This window comes from Macaca fascicularis, chromosome Y (genome assembly GCF_037993035.2).
Source record: "Macaca fascicularis isolate 582-1 chromosome Y, T2T-MFA8v1.1".
NCBI classification, from domain to species: domain Eukaryota; kingdom Metazoa; phylum Chordata; class Mammalia; order Primates; family Cercopithecidae; genus Macaca; species Macaca fascicularis.
Window position 1 is genome coordinate 8,382,565 of NC_132903.1, and position 18,639 is coordinate 8,401,203.

Genomic DNA, 18,639 nt, shown 5'->3' on the forward strand with positions numbered 1-18,639 from the left:
AGGACAGTGTAACTGGACAATTGCTTGAACCCAGGATGAGGAGGTTATAGTGAGCTGAGATCATGCCACTGCACTCCAGCCTAGGCAACAGAGCAGAATTCTGTCTTTAAAAAAAAAAAATCAAAGAGAGAAAAAGATAGGGAGGGAAGGAGGAAGGAAGGGAGGGAGGGAAGGAGGGAGGGGAGGGAGGGAGTGAGGGAAGGGAGAAAGGAGGGAGAGAAGGAGGGAAGAAAGAAGGGATAAAGGACAGAATAAAAGGTATAAAACCAACAAGAAATGAATAAAGACAAAAACTTGTCATTTTGCCCATTATCCACATGAATTTTTGAACTATGTTTAAAATAATATTTAGGTCTGTAGTCATCTAACTGAAAGTTTAAAATAAGCTGGTGTATATTGTCAAAATTATTCATGTAACGGTGTTAACTAAGATTCTTGTAGTTTTCAACAACCAAATCTAATTGACATTTGCCATCAAATTGCATACTACTAGGGGCAGGGTAGTCTGTGTTATGCTGCCTAATCTACACTAAATTAAAAATGAAATCAAATCTGCAAAACACTTTACAGTTACTATTACCAGTAAAGACTGGTTTGTTTCTTGACTTGTAGAAGTTTTTATTTCCACAGTGTTGATGGCTCTGGCAGAAAGCCTTCTTGGTCCAAACTCACCCCTTATCATCACAGTATTTACTTGTTCAGGCATTAAGGGGAAACAGCGTCCAATCCCACTGCTTTCCTGCATTGGTTCCCATGCACATGCAAATGTGCTGTGTTAGTGACTATCAAATATTCATATATTTGACCAAAGAAATTTGTGTTTCCAAACTGTAAAACAAAAATATTACTATCAGTGTATTTTTATTATTTATTTACTTAGAGGCAGGGTCTTGCTCTGTCATCAGGCTGAATCATACCTCACTGTAATCTCAGACTTCTGCGCTCAGATGATCCTCCAACATCTGCCTCCCAAAGTATTGAAATTACTGACTCAAGCCATTGTGCTCAGGCTCAAGTTTAGAGATAAATGCTAAATGCTATTGTAAGCCATATAAATAAACATAATTGCAGGTTCTCCAGAACTGTGAGAAACCACTGAAAAACTGCCATGGTGGACAAGGCTGCTGGCAACAATGCAATGCAAGCAAAGGAGTGAGTCCTTCCCGCTGAGCCTTCAGATGATACCAAAGGCCAGCTTGGCATATCCAAGGCAGCTTTTTGAAAGAACATGAAACATAAGTTTGTGTGTGTGTGTGTATAAGCATACATACAGAACCTGTTGAACAAAATAGGATCACCCACAAAATGGAATATGATGCAGCTCTTTGTAACTCAGGTAGAATTCATCCTGAATCTATCAGTTCCTGGGCTTTTTTTTTTTTTTTTTTTTTTTTTTTTTTTTTTTTTTTTTTTGGCTAGTTCATTCCTTATTACTGATTCCATTTTGGAAATTGAAATTGGACAGGTTGGACTTGAAACTGGGTCCACTTAGATTCTGTTGTGGAACAGAGAATGGCATGCCTGTAATTTTGACTGTGATAGTTACTGTAAGGTCTTTGCATGAGATTTCTGTCTCCAACAATAGGGCCTGGGACTAACAATCAGCTCCCTCAATATTTGCTGTTGAACAGTGGATGGGCTGGAGCTGAGACTGGGACTCTTTGTTTCTCAATAAAGTCATATGCTCTAGAGATTTCAACACCCAGTGATTTCCATTAGATATATCAGAATTGATCTTCCTTCGAGAGGTACTAAGGCTTATTATATAAGCTACTTGCCCACTGGATCCGGGTAGGGCCAGAAACTTCATCCTTAACCACTAAATTGTCTCTGCTTTTTAGCCTGGGGATGGGTGGAGCACAAAGGGCAAGGATGGTCAACAGAATGACAGCTGGGATTGGATGGGGTCACATGCCCCTTCTGTGGATAATCACCAAGCTGCCTCTTTGTCACAACCTTGGAAGTTTTGCAGAGAAAACTAGGGTGGGATTTGGCAGTTGGCCAGGGATTTGAGCCTGGCAGACCCATCAACCATGGTTGGTTGCTGCAGAATGATGCTGTTGCCTAGTTTCTCTGATGGTGCACTTCTGCTGGCTGGAATGCAAAGATACCAGTAAGATTACTGTTACGGTCACAGTAAGCCCCATTCATGTACTTTATTTCTAACTGACTCCAGTTGTCTGATACCCACAACGTGTCTCATAGGGGAAGACTAGAGAGAACATCATGTGAAGAATTGCAAAATGGAAAAGAAAAGGCTGAATGTACACCTTCAACTCTCTTCTCTCTGAAGAAACTGAGTCCAGGGAAATTTTTTGTATGCAACACTGTGCTGGCTTGGGAAGGAGAAAAAGCATCAAATTAAAACTGTTATTTTATCCTATGTCTGTGGCTATGCTCATATCTACAGTCAAAGAAGGTGTCACAGATTCAATCCCAAGTTATAGAATCATTCACTAAAGTGTGCTTATCTGAGGATAGTTGTGAGTTTAAGTTTTTGTTTTGAAGAGAGGGAGGGAGTTAGCAGAATCACAAAATGCCTATTGTGTCACATCAGACCCTAGAAACAGGCAAGTTGAAAGACGTCCAGGCTAAGCACAGTGGCTCATGCATGTAACCCCAGCACTTTGGGAGGCCGAGGCAGGCATATCACAAGGTCAGGAGGTCGAGACCATCCTGGCTAACAGGGTGAAATCCCCTGTCTACTAAACATACCAAAAAAAAAAAAAAAAATAGCCAGGCGCGGTGGCTCAAGCCTGTAATCCCAGCACTTTGGGAGGCCGAGGCGGGTGGATCACGAGGTCAGGAGATCAAGACCATCCTGGCTAACATGGTGAAACCCCGTCTCTACTAAAAATACAAAAAACTAGCCGGGCGTGGTGGTGGGCACCTGTAGTCCCAGCTACTCGGAGGCTGAGGCAGGAGAATGGTGTGAACCTGGGAGGCGGAGCTTGCAGTGAGCTGAGATCGCGCCACTGCACTCCAGCCTGGGTGACACAGCGCGAGACTCCGTCTCAAAAAAAAAAAAAAAATTGCCAGGCCTAGTGGTATGTGCTTGTAGTAACAGCTACTTGAAATGTTGAGGCAGGAGTATCTCTTGAACCCAGGAGGTAGAGGTCAAAGTGAGCTGAGATCACGCCATTGCACTCCAACCTGGGTGACACAGTGAGACTCAATCTCAAAAAAAAAAAAAAAAAAAAAAAAAATAGTGGTCCTAAGGGAGGAGGAGTTTAAAAGCTTGGGATTCTTCCATGGAGAAGCTGAAAGCTAGAGCAAGCCAAGGGTTGGATTTAACAAAGAACTCACAGGACCACTGAAAACCACCTCTTTGTCCTCTATGGAATGCAGGAAGTCGTGAATGCTGACCTCCACTGCTTACTGATATAGGCAAGCCAAAGATACATGTCTTAATCTGTCTGTGTTCCTATAAAAGACTATGAGACTGGGAAATTTATAAAGAAAAGAGCTTTAATTGGATCCTAGTTTTGCAGGCTGTAAAATATACGTGGTGCCAGCATCTGCCTCTGGTGAGAGCCTCACCAGGCTTCCATTCAGGGCAGAAGGTAAAAGGAAACCAGTCATGTCACATGTGGAGACAGCAAGACAGAGAAGAGGAGTAAGTATCAGGCTCTTTTCAACAACTTATTTGGATGTAATCTACATTGTGGGAACTAATACAGTGGAAAACTCATTTATAAACCATGGCAAGGGCACCAAGACATTTATGCGGGATCCAGCCCCATGACACAAACACCTCCCACTAGGTGCCATTTACAGTGTAGAGGACCGCATTTCAACCTGAAGCATGGAGGGACAAATGTCCAAACTATGTCAACAGGCAAGTTTAAAAATCATGCAGAGTTATTGTAAAACAATCCTTTTTTCTCTTTAGAATCCTGGAACTACAAAATGCTGGGATTCATTAGCTTCTACAAATTGGCAAGTTAATGTTGAAATTATTAGGCAGCAACCTGAGAAGTTCGGGCACTAGTTGGGTAGTTTGACTCTTTGGAAGGAAAATTTAGAAGCTCAGTATATTGTCAAAGTGAGTGATGATGAAGACTGATGAGAAATGCCTATGTGCCTGCTCTCAGAGGACCCTGACAGATTCAAAAGTCAAGAGAGTTACAAGCAACTTACCTGGGACGAAGCTATAAAAGTCAAGATGGCCGGGCGCGGTAGCTCAAGCCTGTAATCCTAGCACTTTGGGAGGCCGAGACGGGTGGATCACGAGGTCAGGAGATCGAGACCATCCTGGCTAACACAGTGAAACCCTGTCTCTACTAAAAAATACAAAAAGCCGGGTGAGGTGGTGGCGCCTGTAGTCCCAGCTACTCGGGAGGCTGAGGCAGGAGAACGGCGTGAACCTGGGAGGTGGAGCTTGCAGTGAGCTGAGATCCGGCCACTGCACTCCAGCCTGGGCGACAGAGCGAGACTCCGTCTCAAAAAAAAAAAAAAAAAAAAAAAAAAAAAGTCAAGATATGGCCAGGTGTTATTCTCAGGCCTGTAATCCCAGCACTTTGGAAGGCCAAGGCAGGTGGATCAGCTGAGGTCGAGAGTTTGAGACCAGTCTGACCAACATGGTGAAAACTTGTCTCTGCTAAGAAATACAAAAGTTACCCTGACAAGGTAGCAGGTGCCTGTAATCTCAGGTACTCAGGAGACTGAGACAGGGGCATCACTTGAGCCCAGGAGGCAGAATTTACAGTGAGCTGAGATCGTGCCATTGCACTCCAGTCTGTGCAACAGAGCAAGACTCAGTCTCAAAAGAAAAAGAAGAAAAAAATATCAAGACGTCAGATGTACAATCTAAGATCTTCAAGGTACAAAGTGGGAGCTGGGCTTTCTTAACTACTTGAGATTAAGTAAACCAGGAGGAAACAGTTTGGAAGTGCTTGAATGTCTATTTAAATCTCTCTTTTATTTCGGAGGTCCTCAGAGAGTTAAAAATGCTAATCTGTGTTAGAATCCAGAGATAGGCAATCATTTCACTGAGAAGCAGCTGTAACAGTTGTGGCATTACATATGTGGTTTAATACTTCAGTCCTCTGAGAGAAGCTGTGAAATAATAGTTCCCTATTGATTCTAGGGCACTGTGTCAGATACAAACTCTAGAACAAGATCATGATTCAGTTTTTCTTACATCTTGTTAAGTGAGTATTTTCATAATCCTATCTGTAAGAGTATCTCAACTAGATTTGAGTTTATCTCATAAGGAATTGATGTGGGTGTGCTTTTTATTTGTTGCACTGGTGGGTGGAGGAACATATTAGAGCCACCTATTTTATTACCTTGTTGGAAACACTCTTTTTATTATTTTCTTACTTCTTTTAAAAAAATTGTACATAACAGTTTTAGATACTTTTGGCATACATGTGATATTTTGATACAAGCAATGTGTACTGGTAAGGAAGGGATCAAAGAGGGGATAGTGGTGGGTTAAATTATAGTTTCTTAGAAGGAATAAGATCTAGTGTTCAGTAGCACAGGATGAGTACATTAAATAATGATTTATTGTATATTTCAAAAGAATTAATAGAGCGAAGGTAGAACTTCACCCAGGTTAGAGTACATGGTGAAATATCGGCTCACTGCAGCTGCAGCCTCCTAGGCTCAAACGATTCTCCTGCTTGCGCCTCCCAATTAACTGTAACATACTACAGGCATGCACCAGTACACCCAGCTAATTTTTATATTTTTGTTAGAGATGGGATTTCATGGTGTTGGCCAGCCTGGTCTTCAACTCTTGACCTAAAGTGATCTGTAAGTTTCAACCTCCCCAAGTGTTGGAATTAAAGACCTGAGTCATCACACCTGGATAGTAAGATACACAAGACTAGGGAGTTTTATCTTTGTACTTCATGCTTACAATCCTATGTTATAGGTGAATGAAAACACAACTTCATAGAACGAATAATTCAGTTGAAAATCAAAGTTAGTAACTTCTCCCTTTAAAATTATTTGTACCTTTACCCTATAAAAAGTGATGATTTTGTCAAAAATTTCTCAAGAAAATATTCCTTCCTTGGAGATTAGTCTGTTAATTATAAGAGTTACGGACTGCAAAACTTCTGGAACTTCATGTATTTCATTTCTTTAGGTTGTATAATCAGGAACATAAATCAGTTTAGTTATTTAGGTCCAAATCTTTTTATCATTCGATGATTTCTTAAACCTTTAAGCAATCCTGTCTGAAAGTTTATGCTGCTGTTTGTTTTATACAATTCACTTTCCCAAAAGTATGAGGTTTAAAGCATTTCCATTCATATCATCAATTAAATCTGATAGGCTGAGAGTGGTGGCTCATGCCTGTAATCTTAGCACTTTGGGAGTCCGAGGAGGGTGGATCAGGATTTTAAGAACAGCTTGGCAAACATGGTGAAACATTCTCTGTACTAAAAATACAAGCCAGCTGTGGTGCACACATCTCTAATACCAGTCATTCAGAATGCTGAGGAAGAAGAATAGCTTGGACCTAGAAGGCGGAGGTTGTAGTAAGCCAAGATGGAGCCACTGCACCCCAGCTTGGGCGACAAAGCTACACTCCATCTCAAAAAAAAAAAAAAAAAAAAAAAAAAAAGATAAAATCCCAACCATTCTAGATTATTCCTATTTGTAAGAACTTATTACTAAAGTGTACAACAACCATTGCCAAAATTTTAAGAAAAAATTAACGTGAGTACCTCAAGACAAAACACCTACTTTCTACTATCTAAATTAGGAACATTTAATTTCATTATGCTATGCACTTGAGAAACTTAGCTGGCTCACTTTGATTTAGGTTAAAAAAAGGTTTCATTACCATTATACCCCTTCAGTCACAGAATGTTTCAAGTAGAATGTTCCAAATGTTTTAAACTTTAGTATCAACTACATCTAATTATTTCCTTCGACCTGTACTATTCCTCTAACAAATAAATGTTTTATAGTGAGGCAGTTTTGTAGTCTTTTTGAAGGCTTCTCAAACATTTTAAGCTTGTAAGTTTTTAAAGAGAAACAGCCTAATTAGAAAACTTGTGCAGCTTGCAAGGGAGATGTAACATATGCCTAATTTTGTATCTATTTATGCTTAAAGAAACAAAGAAAATGTTCAACAAACAACACAATTCATTCTTTTATTGAATTTGCTTTTAAGCATGGGCAGCTAAGCAATAACAGGCACTCTGCATTACATGTAAAATTTTATTCTAAAAATTTTAATGTAGATATTACATCTAAACAGATAGTTTTCAAATGGCATGAACAAGTATGAAATTACTTTGAAGAAAATTCATTTTCCTTTGAATACCTCAAAACCTTCCTGGAGGAAGTTAGCATCTAACTGTCTCCACAAAACAGATACGTTTCTTTTAGTAATATGCAAGTAACAGGGCAGAAATAATATTTCAATATTTGATTTGCAAACAAGGTTTGGTATGCAATAACGATTATTTTGAACACTTGCTTTAATATCTGCTTTAATCTCCTTTTTTCGATTGACTTTCCTGACCATCTACTGTAGATGCCACATAATTTGAGCTACCATATGCTTCATGACGAGCAGGGTGAACCCTATCCAGACCACAAAAACAAAAATCACCACGGCTTCTTGAGTAACTCTCCTGACTTCTGCCATATCTATCTTGTGTATTATTATAATCATGGCAGCTGCTTCCACCATAAGACATCTGAGGCCCTTGTGCAGGTGGTGCACCATGAGAGGTCCCTGCAGGGTTGATAAAATAATATGTTGGACTACATTTAAACTATTTTACTGCCATCACTAAAGGATGAATTAGTTAAAGTGCTATTTGGAAATATCTGCTTTCCTCTGCCCTTGTTGACAGGATATTAACCAAGCATGCATTGGTCAGAAGGTTTTATTTAAAAGAAGTGTAAGAGTGGTATTTTGAAGTTTAACAAATTAAGTAAATGTTGAGTCACATTTTCCGCACGTGAACTGAAATTCTCTGCTTCATATCATTCCCTATGCTTTATACTGTTAAGAATACTCAATATTTAAACATGTTATATTTGTCCTTTATAATTTTCCTTAGAATTTCATTAAAATAATGATCTGTTCTATTAAATACAATTATATAACTTATAAATCCATCCTGGACCCTTACCATGTCTCTGAAATGCATCTCTGTAAGAACTTCCACTTGGACCTTCAGAATGGTCTCTACCATGGGTCTCACCATAGCCAACATGATCACTAATGTGGAAAAAACAGTTTTTTAATGTCAGAATAAACAATTTAAGAAATCTATTTGATAAATCCAGATAACGTTATAGTACCTATATCCTCTAGAGGAATGTTCATCCTGACTAGAATGACCATAATCAGGGTATGCATAGTCTTTAGCTGGTGGAGCATAATCCCTGGTTTCTCGGGAGCTTGGCTGATTTCTGTGTGCATAAGTTTAAGCAAGAAATTTTATGTTTTCAACTTCTAGTATCCAAAACATAAGTAAATTACAACTTAAACATAATTAAAAAGCCAAACATCTAAACAGATATTTCTCCAAACAAAATAGGCAAACACCCAAAAAGCACATGGAACAGATACTCATAATCAGTGGTTCAGAAAATGCATTTCAAATCCAAAATGAGATTCCAGAGTTCACACACACATTGTAATGGCAATAAATTTTAAAAAGCCAGAAATAACAAGTGTTTGAGAGTATGTAGATAAATTGGAACCCTGATACAATGTTAGTTGGAATGAATAATTTAAGAAATCTTTTTCACAAATTCAGAAAAAGTTATACTACCTGTATCCTCTAGTGGAATGTTCATCCCAACTAGAATGACCATAATCATGGTATGCATAGTCTCTAGATGGTGGAGCATAATCTCTGGTTTCTTGGGAGCTTGGATGATATCTGTGTGCATAAGTTAAAGAAACAAATTTTAAATTTTCAACTTCTAGTATCCAAAACAAAACTAAGTTACAACTTAAACAAATAAAAGCCCAAACATCTAAACAGATATTTCTCCAAATAAAATAGGCAAATGCCCAAAAAGCACATGGAACAGATACTTATAATCAGTGATTCAGCAAATGCATTTCAAATCCAAAGTGAGATACCATACTTTACACACACACTGGAATGGCAATAAATTTTAAAAAGCAGGAAATAACAAGTATTTGAGAGGGTGAAGATAAATTGGAACCTTGATATAATGCTAGTTGAAATGGAAAATGATGAAGCTACTATGGAAAAATGTCATGGTTACTTAAGAAAGCAAACATAATTATCATAGTACCAAGCAATCCCACTCATATACACCCAGAATTGAATACATATACTCAAACAAACGTTGGTGCATAGAAATACTGGGGTCAAAACAACCCAAATAAAACAATGGGTTAACAGCTTGTGGAAGGAGTGAAGTGCTACGCTATAAATGAACCCTCAGACAGCACGCAAAAGGAAAGGAGACAGATACAAAAAGTTGTGTAGTGTTTGAGCCCATTAACATTAAATGCTCACAACAGGTAAACTCAGAGGCAGAACACTGATTGGTGTTTGCTAGCAGCTGAGCAAAGGCAGAAAATGGAAGGGACTCCTTAACTGTAGCTGGAGTTTTAGTTTGGAGAGATGAAAATGTTTTGGAACTTAATGGAGGTAGTTGCTGCACAACACAGAATATATTTAATGCCCCTTAACTGTTTACCTTATAATATTTAATTTTGTTATGTAAATTTCATACCATAACAAAAAAAATCAACTGTTTGTTTTTTTTCATTTTTCCTTTACCTATACTTACTTGTATAACCATCATCTCTTGGTAACATATGGTCATTTCTCCATGAAGAGGTCGGCTCTCTGTGTGGAGGACCTCCATAATTCTCCTTCCATGTGACACAGGACCTTTAATATTAAAATGATGGAACATTATGTAAACATCACCAAATCTGAAACACTATGTTCTCTTCTCAAACAACATCTACAATTATTTCTTCAATGACTCCATTCTTTGTTCCCTAAATTACTAGACAGTCATGACACTGTGAATATTTCTTATGGCTTTGGATAATCCCATTGCCCCCACAAGGCCAGTTCTTCTAATGAAGCTGAAGCCAAACATTAATTGTTAGGTAAAAGTTCATTTTTAATGGTTAATAACTACTTAGTTATTATTTTCCTTTTCATATGAATTACTGATGACTACTAATGAAACAGGGAAAACATGCAAAACCATCAAACTCTTCACAGATTTTAAAGTTTACATACATTGTCCTTTCTCAGCTGAGGAAGGTAATTATCCACCTCATACAAACAAGTACTGCTACATTTGAATGACTGCATGCTAAATGATTACAAAAAAGTTCTCCTTTATCTCTAAGTGGTTGGCTCTATCTTGAATGTTGACAAATTAAAATATACTAATGAAAACTTTCTAATGATAGCCAAGAATTACTTTTACTGCAATATGTAACACTATTAAAGGGGTCTTTACAACATTGTTGCTATTTCAAAATAGAAAGGGTTCTCCTTTAATATATTCTTCACCGTGCTTTTCCTTTGAGGTCAGTATTTCACCTGTGATATGTTCACTGGCTAATTTTCCAATGGAAATGTATTGCCTTGTGTATCCTGAAGTCAATAAATACCTGACTTCGCCAAACTTTATATATGAAATGCAAAATTGAAACTGTCCATTTTTAATTTCCTTCATATTAGGATGGAGGACTAAGAATTTTAATTTGTTCTGCATAACTTCTTGCTAAAAACTTTTGTTTATTGTATTGCTTTCTTCTATTCAGTCTGCAATCTTACAATTCTCCTCAAAGACATTACTTCTATTCAATCCTACTGCTCACCTCATGTTGCTTACTTCTAAATTCTCTGCTCAAATAATTTCCAACCTTACACTAAGGATCTTGTGTTAATGTTTAAACATCTTGGAACAATCTTAATTATTGATTTACATCCCCTTATATTCCACAACTCTGCACTTCTATGAAATCCACTTAAGAATATTGGATTCCTTCATGTCTACCTTTGAAGCATTAAATTTATTTTTAAGTAATATTTAAGCCCAGTGACTCCTTTTCTGCTAAACGCTCTTGTAGTTCTTTTGAATCTTCATCTAAGCAGTAAGAATGCCTTAAACATAAGCTTTATTGAGGTCTCAGAAGCTGGATGGCCAGGCTCAGTGGCTCACACTATGAGCCAGTGTGGATGGCTGAGGCAGCTGGACTGCTTGAGCCATGGGCTTTCACAACATAGTGACAGTTTTGACAATGTAGTGACATCCTCTCTCTACAAAAATATAGGGAAAAAATTTAGCTAGCTGTCATGGTGTATGCCTGTAGCTGCAGAAACTCAGGTGGCTGAAACAGAATTGCTTGAGCCCAGAATTTTGAGGCCATTGTAAGCCATCATCTCACCAATGCACTCTGATCTGGTAAGAGCAAGACTCCAACCCAACAAAGAAACTGAACAAGCAATTTTTAGACTGCGACACCAGGGGAACACCACCTAGGAAATGGAATAATTCATTAGATGAAGAAGCCTACCATCAAATAATACTGCTAGGACCTTTTATAAAATTAAGTGGAATTTTCTAGCAAACATAGGATTAAAAGAAATGTTGGCCTCACTCTAATCATGTCTTTGATCTGCAGTGAGAAGCTCAAGTATTTCTTCACCAGTGAGATAGGAAATATAATAAAAGCTATCAATCAGTAAGTATGCCCATTTATGTGTCACTTCTTTTTTGTTCAATGGACCTAAAGTTAAGCATTCAGTTAAAATAGCTCATTTTTAGTCATACAAAAACTACGGTCTTTCTGTTAGGTAGCATTTACCTTGGCCTCCCATCCAATTATTGCTTCTTGCCACAGCAGAAGGAGAAGATTTTTTAGGAGGAGGACCTCCACTTCTTGAAGAGGGATGTCTTTTAACTGGAATGTGTCCCTCAGAAGAACTCATGTTGAGATCAAGAGTGTATCCTCCATCATCTGTATTTCAAACAGAATCTTTTCAGTTAACTAACATTACTGTTTCTTAAGTGGCTTTTAGTTGTTTATAAAGATTTTCTACACACTGTAATCTTACAAACTCACATTTGTCTAAACTAATAAAATTAACATTTCTATATGAAATAAGTACAGTTCAAGCAATAAAAGTCTGTTTACAAAATCTAGAAAGAAACTCAAGAATCATAATATATTGTTGTGAGAGAGAGATGTAAGAAAACTGGGGAGGGAACAGGGAGCAGAAATCTATCAGTAAAATATCTAAGTATAATATACATAAAAATATTAAAAGAAAAATGATGACTGTTTATATCATTCTGTTATGAGGAAAATTTTGAAAGCATATCATAAAGATAAATTCCATTCAAAGAAACTCAAATATTTACAATATCAAAAAGTGACAGATCAGGAAAATACATTATCTCTAAAATTTGTTAACATAATATAGAATTCTTACAATTGCTTTATGAAACACTGATTTTCAGATTACACTATGCTAAATTTTAATAATCTTTAAGAATTGTATATTAAATAATATATAAACATTTTTGTATATCTACAAAAAATGTAGATATGTGCCAATTTCCAGGTGGTGTTACAGGTTTATAATACACACAGTCTCATACATGGCAGAGCATTATTGAACCTCACCCTCAAGATCAATGGAGACTAAATAATCATGTAGCTACGCATCTTAAAATGGAGCAAACACTGCAATTTCAACTTAAAAAAATCTCCAATTAGGCCGGGCGCGGTGGCTCAAGTCTGTAATCCCAGCACTTTGGGAGGCCGAGACGGGCGGATCACGAGGTCAGGAGATCGAGACCATCCTGGCTAACACGGTGAAACCCCGTCTCTACTAAAAAATACAAAAAACTAGCCGGGCGCGGTGGTGGGCGCCTGTGGTCCCAGCTACTCGGGAGGCTGAGGCAGGAGAATGGCGTGAACCCGGGAGGCGGAGCTTGCAGTGAGCTGAGATCGCGCCCCTGCACTCCAGCCTGGGCGACAGAGCGAGACTCCGTCTCAAAAAAAAAAAAAAAAAAATCTCCAATTAATTACACATCTGGTTATAAAAACTCCAAGGTAAATGTTAGATTTTTTTTTTTTTTTTTTTTTTTTTTTTTTTTGAGACGGAGTCTGACTCTGTCAGCCAGGCTGGAGTGCAGTGGCCGGATCTCAGCTCACTGCAGCTTCCGCCTCCCCAGGTTCCAGCGATTCTCCTGCCTCAGCTTAGTAGTTGGGGTTACAGGTGCACACCACCATGCCAGGCTAATTTTTTGTATCTTTAGGAGAGACAGGGTTTCACCATGTTGACCAGGCTAGTCTGGAAGTCCTGACCTTGTGGTCCACCCGCTCCATACTCCCCAAGTGCTAAGATGAAGCCACGACCACCGGTCTATCCAATAGTTTTTTTCTTTTTAAAAAAATACATGGTTTATTAATTGACCCTTCATTTCTATTGTGTAAAACACTCATAAATATCATTTTCAGTGCCTCATCCTCCAGCAAAGACACACACGTATCTGTGAAGCAGTGGTTTTTAGACCTTTTCAGTGTCACAGACTCTTTTCAGAAATTAAAGTTCTATGTTTCTTAAATTGAAAATGCTTTACGGCAGGCCAATGTACAAACTCTCCATATCAAAATTACAAAGCAGAAGAGTTGCATAGATGTTTGCACATGTATACATAAAAAAAGAAATATTGCAAAATCAATCTTAAGTACTGGATTAATTTTCTCCTGTTGGAAAGTTTTAAATAACCCATCATACTTTGATAATACAACTGATATGAAGTTCTGGGCCCCAAAGTAGAAAACTCTAAAGTATATTGAATGTAAATGAATTCTGCAGAAAACCTGTTGAGTACAGGTATCAGCATTCATAAACTCAATTCAGTTTGAAATTTGTGTTATTTAAATCCAAAGTTGTTATAATTTTATAACAAATTTTAGATATTACTTCAATCATTCTTATAATCCACCTTTAGTAATTAGAAATAATTTTGATTATAAGTCAATTTTCTGTTCATAAAGGAAATAAATAAAATTGGGAAATTTCGATATCTTCAAACTTATTTTCTTTCAGTCCTATGGTTCCATCTTTACATTTTAAAACATTACCCAAGTGTCCTTCATGTGAGGGATGCCACCCTTTTGTTCCTCCACTACTTCCTTTTGCAGATCTCAGACTTCCTGAAGGGCTTCTGTTTCTTGAAGAAGGTGGTGGTCTCTGCCTACCACCACTTTGAAATGATGGTTTCTTGGCTTGTTCTACTTTTATTGCTTTTCCATCCAAAGACTAAAAATATTAAGAGTACTATCAATAACATTGGCACATTTAACCTAAGCACATTTTACAAGCATTTTTACATCAACTATAGCTCAATTCTAGATATTTTCTCCCAAAGCAAACTTTTTTTTCCTCCTAAAATGAACCCATCTTTCACAGTGCCAAATTTGAGACATTTATTGAGCACATGCCTTCCATTATGGAATCAAACACAAATTCTATAATTCAAATTCCTTGAAAACTTCTCCATTATTAAAATAAAAACACCTCACACAAACAAACAAAAAAAGATTAACCCATCACATATTCTATGGAAGAATGTGGCACATCTGTTTTTTACAATATTTAATCCACTTGATGTTTGTATTCGTGCCACTGATTTAAATGTTTCAGTGTCCCAGGGAAACTTGTGTCATTTTAAAAAATGAAGTTACTGATTCAAAGTGATTAGTCACATTAGTCATTATGAGTTGTTTCTTGTTTGATCTGCTAACACATAAAATGTCGCCATATGATTTACAATTCTATATTTACTCTAGAAATGTTTCTGTAAATGTGATCCTTGTTTGATCTCATTAAGGTTTCTTGCTTTACTCATTCTCATTTCTTATATTGCCTTAGATGTGCCCATAAAAAACAACTCTTAATGTAGTACTTCATGTAGTATCTCAGCAATGCTTAAATATCCTAATTAATTTCACAGTAACATTTTTCTGTGTAATCTTTTCTATAGGCCAAAGTAATTTTTGAAAACAGTTCAGCTGTTTAAAATTTGATTTAAAAATCACATGGCTTTTGCTATTTGGAGGAAGATCTGAAATCCCTTAGAAGACCTCTTGCGGTCACATCGCCTAAAGTCACATCAAAACTTTTGTTATTTCTGGGCCCAAAACATTTTCCCCAGGTTTGTGCATGGCTGCTTCCTTCCCTGTGTTCTGAAGTCAGCCAAAATTCCTTAAACTGTTAATTTCCCCTGAAGACTCTAAGAACCTCCTATATTGGCCATCTTAACATTTATGTGTACATAAGATTCATATTTATTTTTACAGAATAAAATATGTGAGATGAAGTAATTCAGAAATAACACTGGCTGGGGGTGGTGGCTCATGCCTATAATCCCAAAACTTTGGGAAGCCACGGCGGGCAGATCATGAGGTAAAGAGATAGAGACCATCCTGGCCAACAGAGTGAAACCCCAACTGTACTCAAAGTACAAACATTATCTGGGCATGGTGGCGCATGCCTGTAGTCCCTGCTACTCAGAGGCTGAGGCAGGAGAATTGCTTGAACCCGGAAGGCAGAGGTTACAGTGAGTCAAGATTGCCCCACTGCAATCCAGCCTGGAGACATAGTGAGTCTCCATCTTAAATAACCAACAGACAAACAAAAACTCTACACAAATTACCTGCTCTTTTGCTTGAAAACTAGGGGGAGAAAAGAAATTATCATAGATTACTATGCATATGTCAAAATTATCTCCATACCTACCACAAAGCCATGAACCAAAAGCTACTCTCTGTTTCTACTACAGCTTAAAATACTAATGTATAAGAGTGAATAAAAATGTACTTTCTGCTAAGTGCCAGAAAGTGTGCTAGATGTAACAGAAAAGCAACCAGGAAGACTGAAATATGCACTATATACAATTTCACTATCAATAGATTAATATATGGTACAGTGAGTACAAAATACCTATGATACGCAATGAGGAAGAAAATATGAAATCTAAGTTGTTTTGAAGCATAAATTGTTATTTGTGAGACATACACGGCAAAGGAAAATTCTCAAGAAGTCCAAGAAAGCATTTTTGGGATAGCCTAAAGACTAACAGGAGCTAAAAACAGATTGGGATAATGTTATTTATTTATTTTTATTTTTTATTTTTTTGAGATGGAGTCTTGCTCTGTCACCAGCCTGGAGTGCAGTGGCGTGATCTGGGCTCACTGCAACCTCCACCTCCCAGGATCAATTGATTCCCCTGCCTCGGCCTACCGAGTAGCTGGAACTACAGGCACACACAACTATGCACAGCTAATTTTTTGTGTTTTAGTAGAGATGGGGTTTCACCATGTTGGCCATGATTGTTTCGTTCTCCTGACCTCATGATCTGCCTGCCTCCGCCTGGCAAAGTGCTGGGATTACAGGCGTGAGCCACCATGCCTGGCCTGATTGGGATAATGTTACAAAGCAAAAGGGCTCTAAAGGGCCCAGAATGGAATGATCTTGACCACAAAGTAAAGGAATTCAATAGTTAATAGAATTACATAAAAGTTTAAAGCATTAGTAAACACACAATCTGTAGATTTAAGACTCAATAGGACAAGACACCATTGGCTGGATCAAAACAAGTCTTTGAACACACTGGGAAAATGAGTAATTAGGTATTCATGTTACATAAATAACTCTGGTGACAGGGGAAAAAAACATCTTTAGGAGAAAAGAGCAAGGATGGAGCACAAATGGCAGTTACTTCTGTTATCCAACTTAAATGTTCTCATATTTTGTTTTGTTTTGTTTTCAAGTACTTAACACTTGCTTAAATGTAAAGGTCTTATTTAAACATACTTTCTCAAGAATGTATTTTCAGAAAATGGGAGAGAATATTTTCTTCTTATGAGTCTGTCTAGATGTCTCTCCACAGTTTGTCTATACTCTAGAAGTATTTCCATGAATTGGAAGTAATTCCATTAATAGCATTTAATAAATGTTGACTTACTCCTTTCATTTACAGGAGGGTTCCTTATAAGTTTTAAAGCTCTTCAAAACCTTTGAAAATCTATTTACACTCATATTGAAATACACAGAAAAAGGTTACCATATATTAAGTTATATAATGTTAATTCCAATACCCTTCCAACCACACTGGCATGTATATGGCACAAAGAAAAAGATGGCTTCATCTGGCATTTTACTATCTTCAAAAGTTACATAATGCTAAAAAGACTGAAATACTGTTAATTGAAGAACAGAGTTAGAATATTATTAATAAGGGACTCTTACCTTTCCATTCATATCTTTGGCAGCATTCTTAGCATCTTCAGGGTTCTCAAAAGTAACAAACGCAAAGCCTCTGGATTTTCTGGTTCGATCCTTTATCAAAAGAACTAAAATATATGAAAACATTTTTCACTTATATGATGGAGTAATCAAGGTTGTAAACATCTGAAAGTTACATCAAACCAAAATATAATTGCATTTCACATCGCTACTATGACTCTTAATACTAAGTCACCCCAATATTCAGCCTACTTTATTCCAGTTTGTTCCCTAACTCCACAACACTCCTCATTTTCCTTTCTAAGTAGTAGCTGATCCTTACCATAGATTCTTAACCTGCTACTATGAGAATTTTCCAAATATCAAATAGATACTTCAAAATAAGAGTTTAAAAACAATAAGGCATTTTAATGTAGGTATACAATGAACTTTGAAAAACATATTTTTCAAAACATATATATAACATACATATTTTAAATATACACATTGAAATATACATATGAAAATACACATACACACATACACACACACACACGGGTTTTAAGAGTTACCTTCTGATATGGGACCATGTTTCACAAATACTGCTTTAAGCATCTTTTCATTGGTTTTCCTAGTTAGGCCACCAATGAAAAGCTTGCCAGGATGATCTGCTTCTACCATTGTGCTGCAAATGGTAAAATAAAAATCTATATTTAGATAAAAATAAACAAACTAAAAAGATAAAATTTTATTACATACTGTGTTGAAAATTCAAGTAAAATTCCCTTCCAGAGGCTGACATCTATTTAGTATTTCTTACTTTAAGTATGTAAAATTTGTAACATACAGAGCAAAGGGGTCACTGACTTCATGGACAAACGCTGCATTTTAATATGTACCTGACAAAATCTCATTTCTGAAAATTAAATAAGAAAAGCTATTATAATTTTCCTAAGTTGTAATGTGAAGGATACCCCCATTTAATTAATTTTACTTCAAAACTATATATTTATGTGGTACAGTGTGATGTTTTGTGTATTTTCTTTCTTGAGATATATATCTCCTGTTGCCAAAGTGCACTGCTCACTGCAGCCTCCTGCACCCAGCCTCAACTGAATCTTCCCACTCTCAGCTTCCCAAGTAGCTGGTACTACAGTGGCTTTTAACCAGAGCTGGGTAATTTTGTGTGTTTTTTAAAATAGACACGGGTTTCCCCATATTGCCCAAGCCGGTATCCAAATCCTGGGCTCAAGTGATCTGCCAGCTTGGGACTACTAAAGTGATGGGATTTCAAGGGTGAACCACCATGCCCAGCGTGATATGCGGATAAAAGATTAAATCAAGCTAATTAAAATGTTCTTGGGGGCAAACATTTTAAATATTTTACCATATTTAAGTG

At 37.2% G+C, this 18,639-nt stretch overlaps 1 protein-coding gene across 1 annotated transcript; it reads right to left on the reverse strand.

Annotated features, from left to right (window-relative positions):
• Positions 1-7,457: 7,457 nt before the first annotated feature.
• Positions 7,458-17,921, reverse strand: LOC141409567 (RNA-binding motif protein, Y chromosome, family 1 member F/J-like). The gene is made up of 10 exons (XM_074030638.1): positions 17,813-17,921; positions 17,265-17,368; positions 14,096-14,273; positions 11,804-11,956; positions 10,042-10,063; positions 9,747-9,860; positions 8,757-8,867; positions 8,281-8,391; positions 8,109-8,197; positions 7,458-7,705 (listed from the first exon to the last, which is right to left on the reverse strand). Exons 1-10 carry the CDS (start codon positions 17,919-17,921, stop codon positions 7,458-7,460), a joined length of 1,239 nt encoding a protein of 412 aa, XP_073886739.1.
• Between the last annotated feature and the right edge of the window lie 718 nt (positions 17,922-18,639).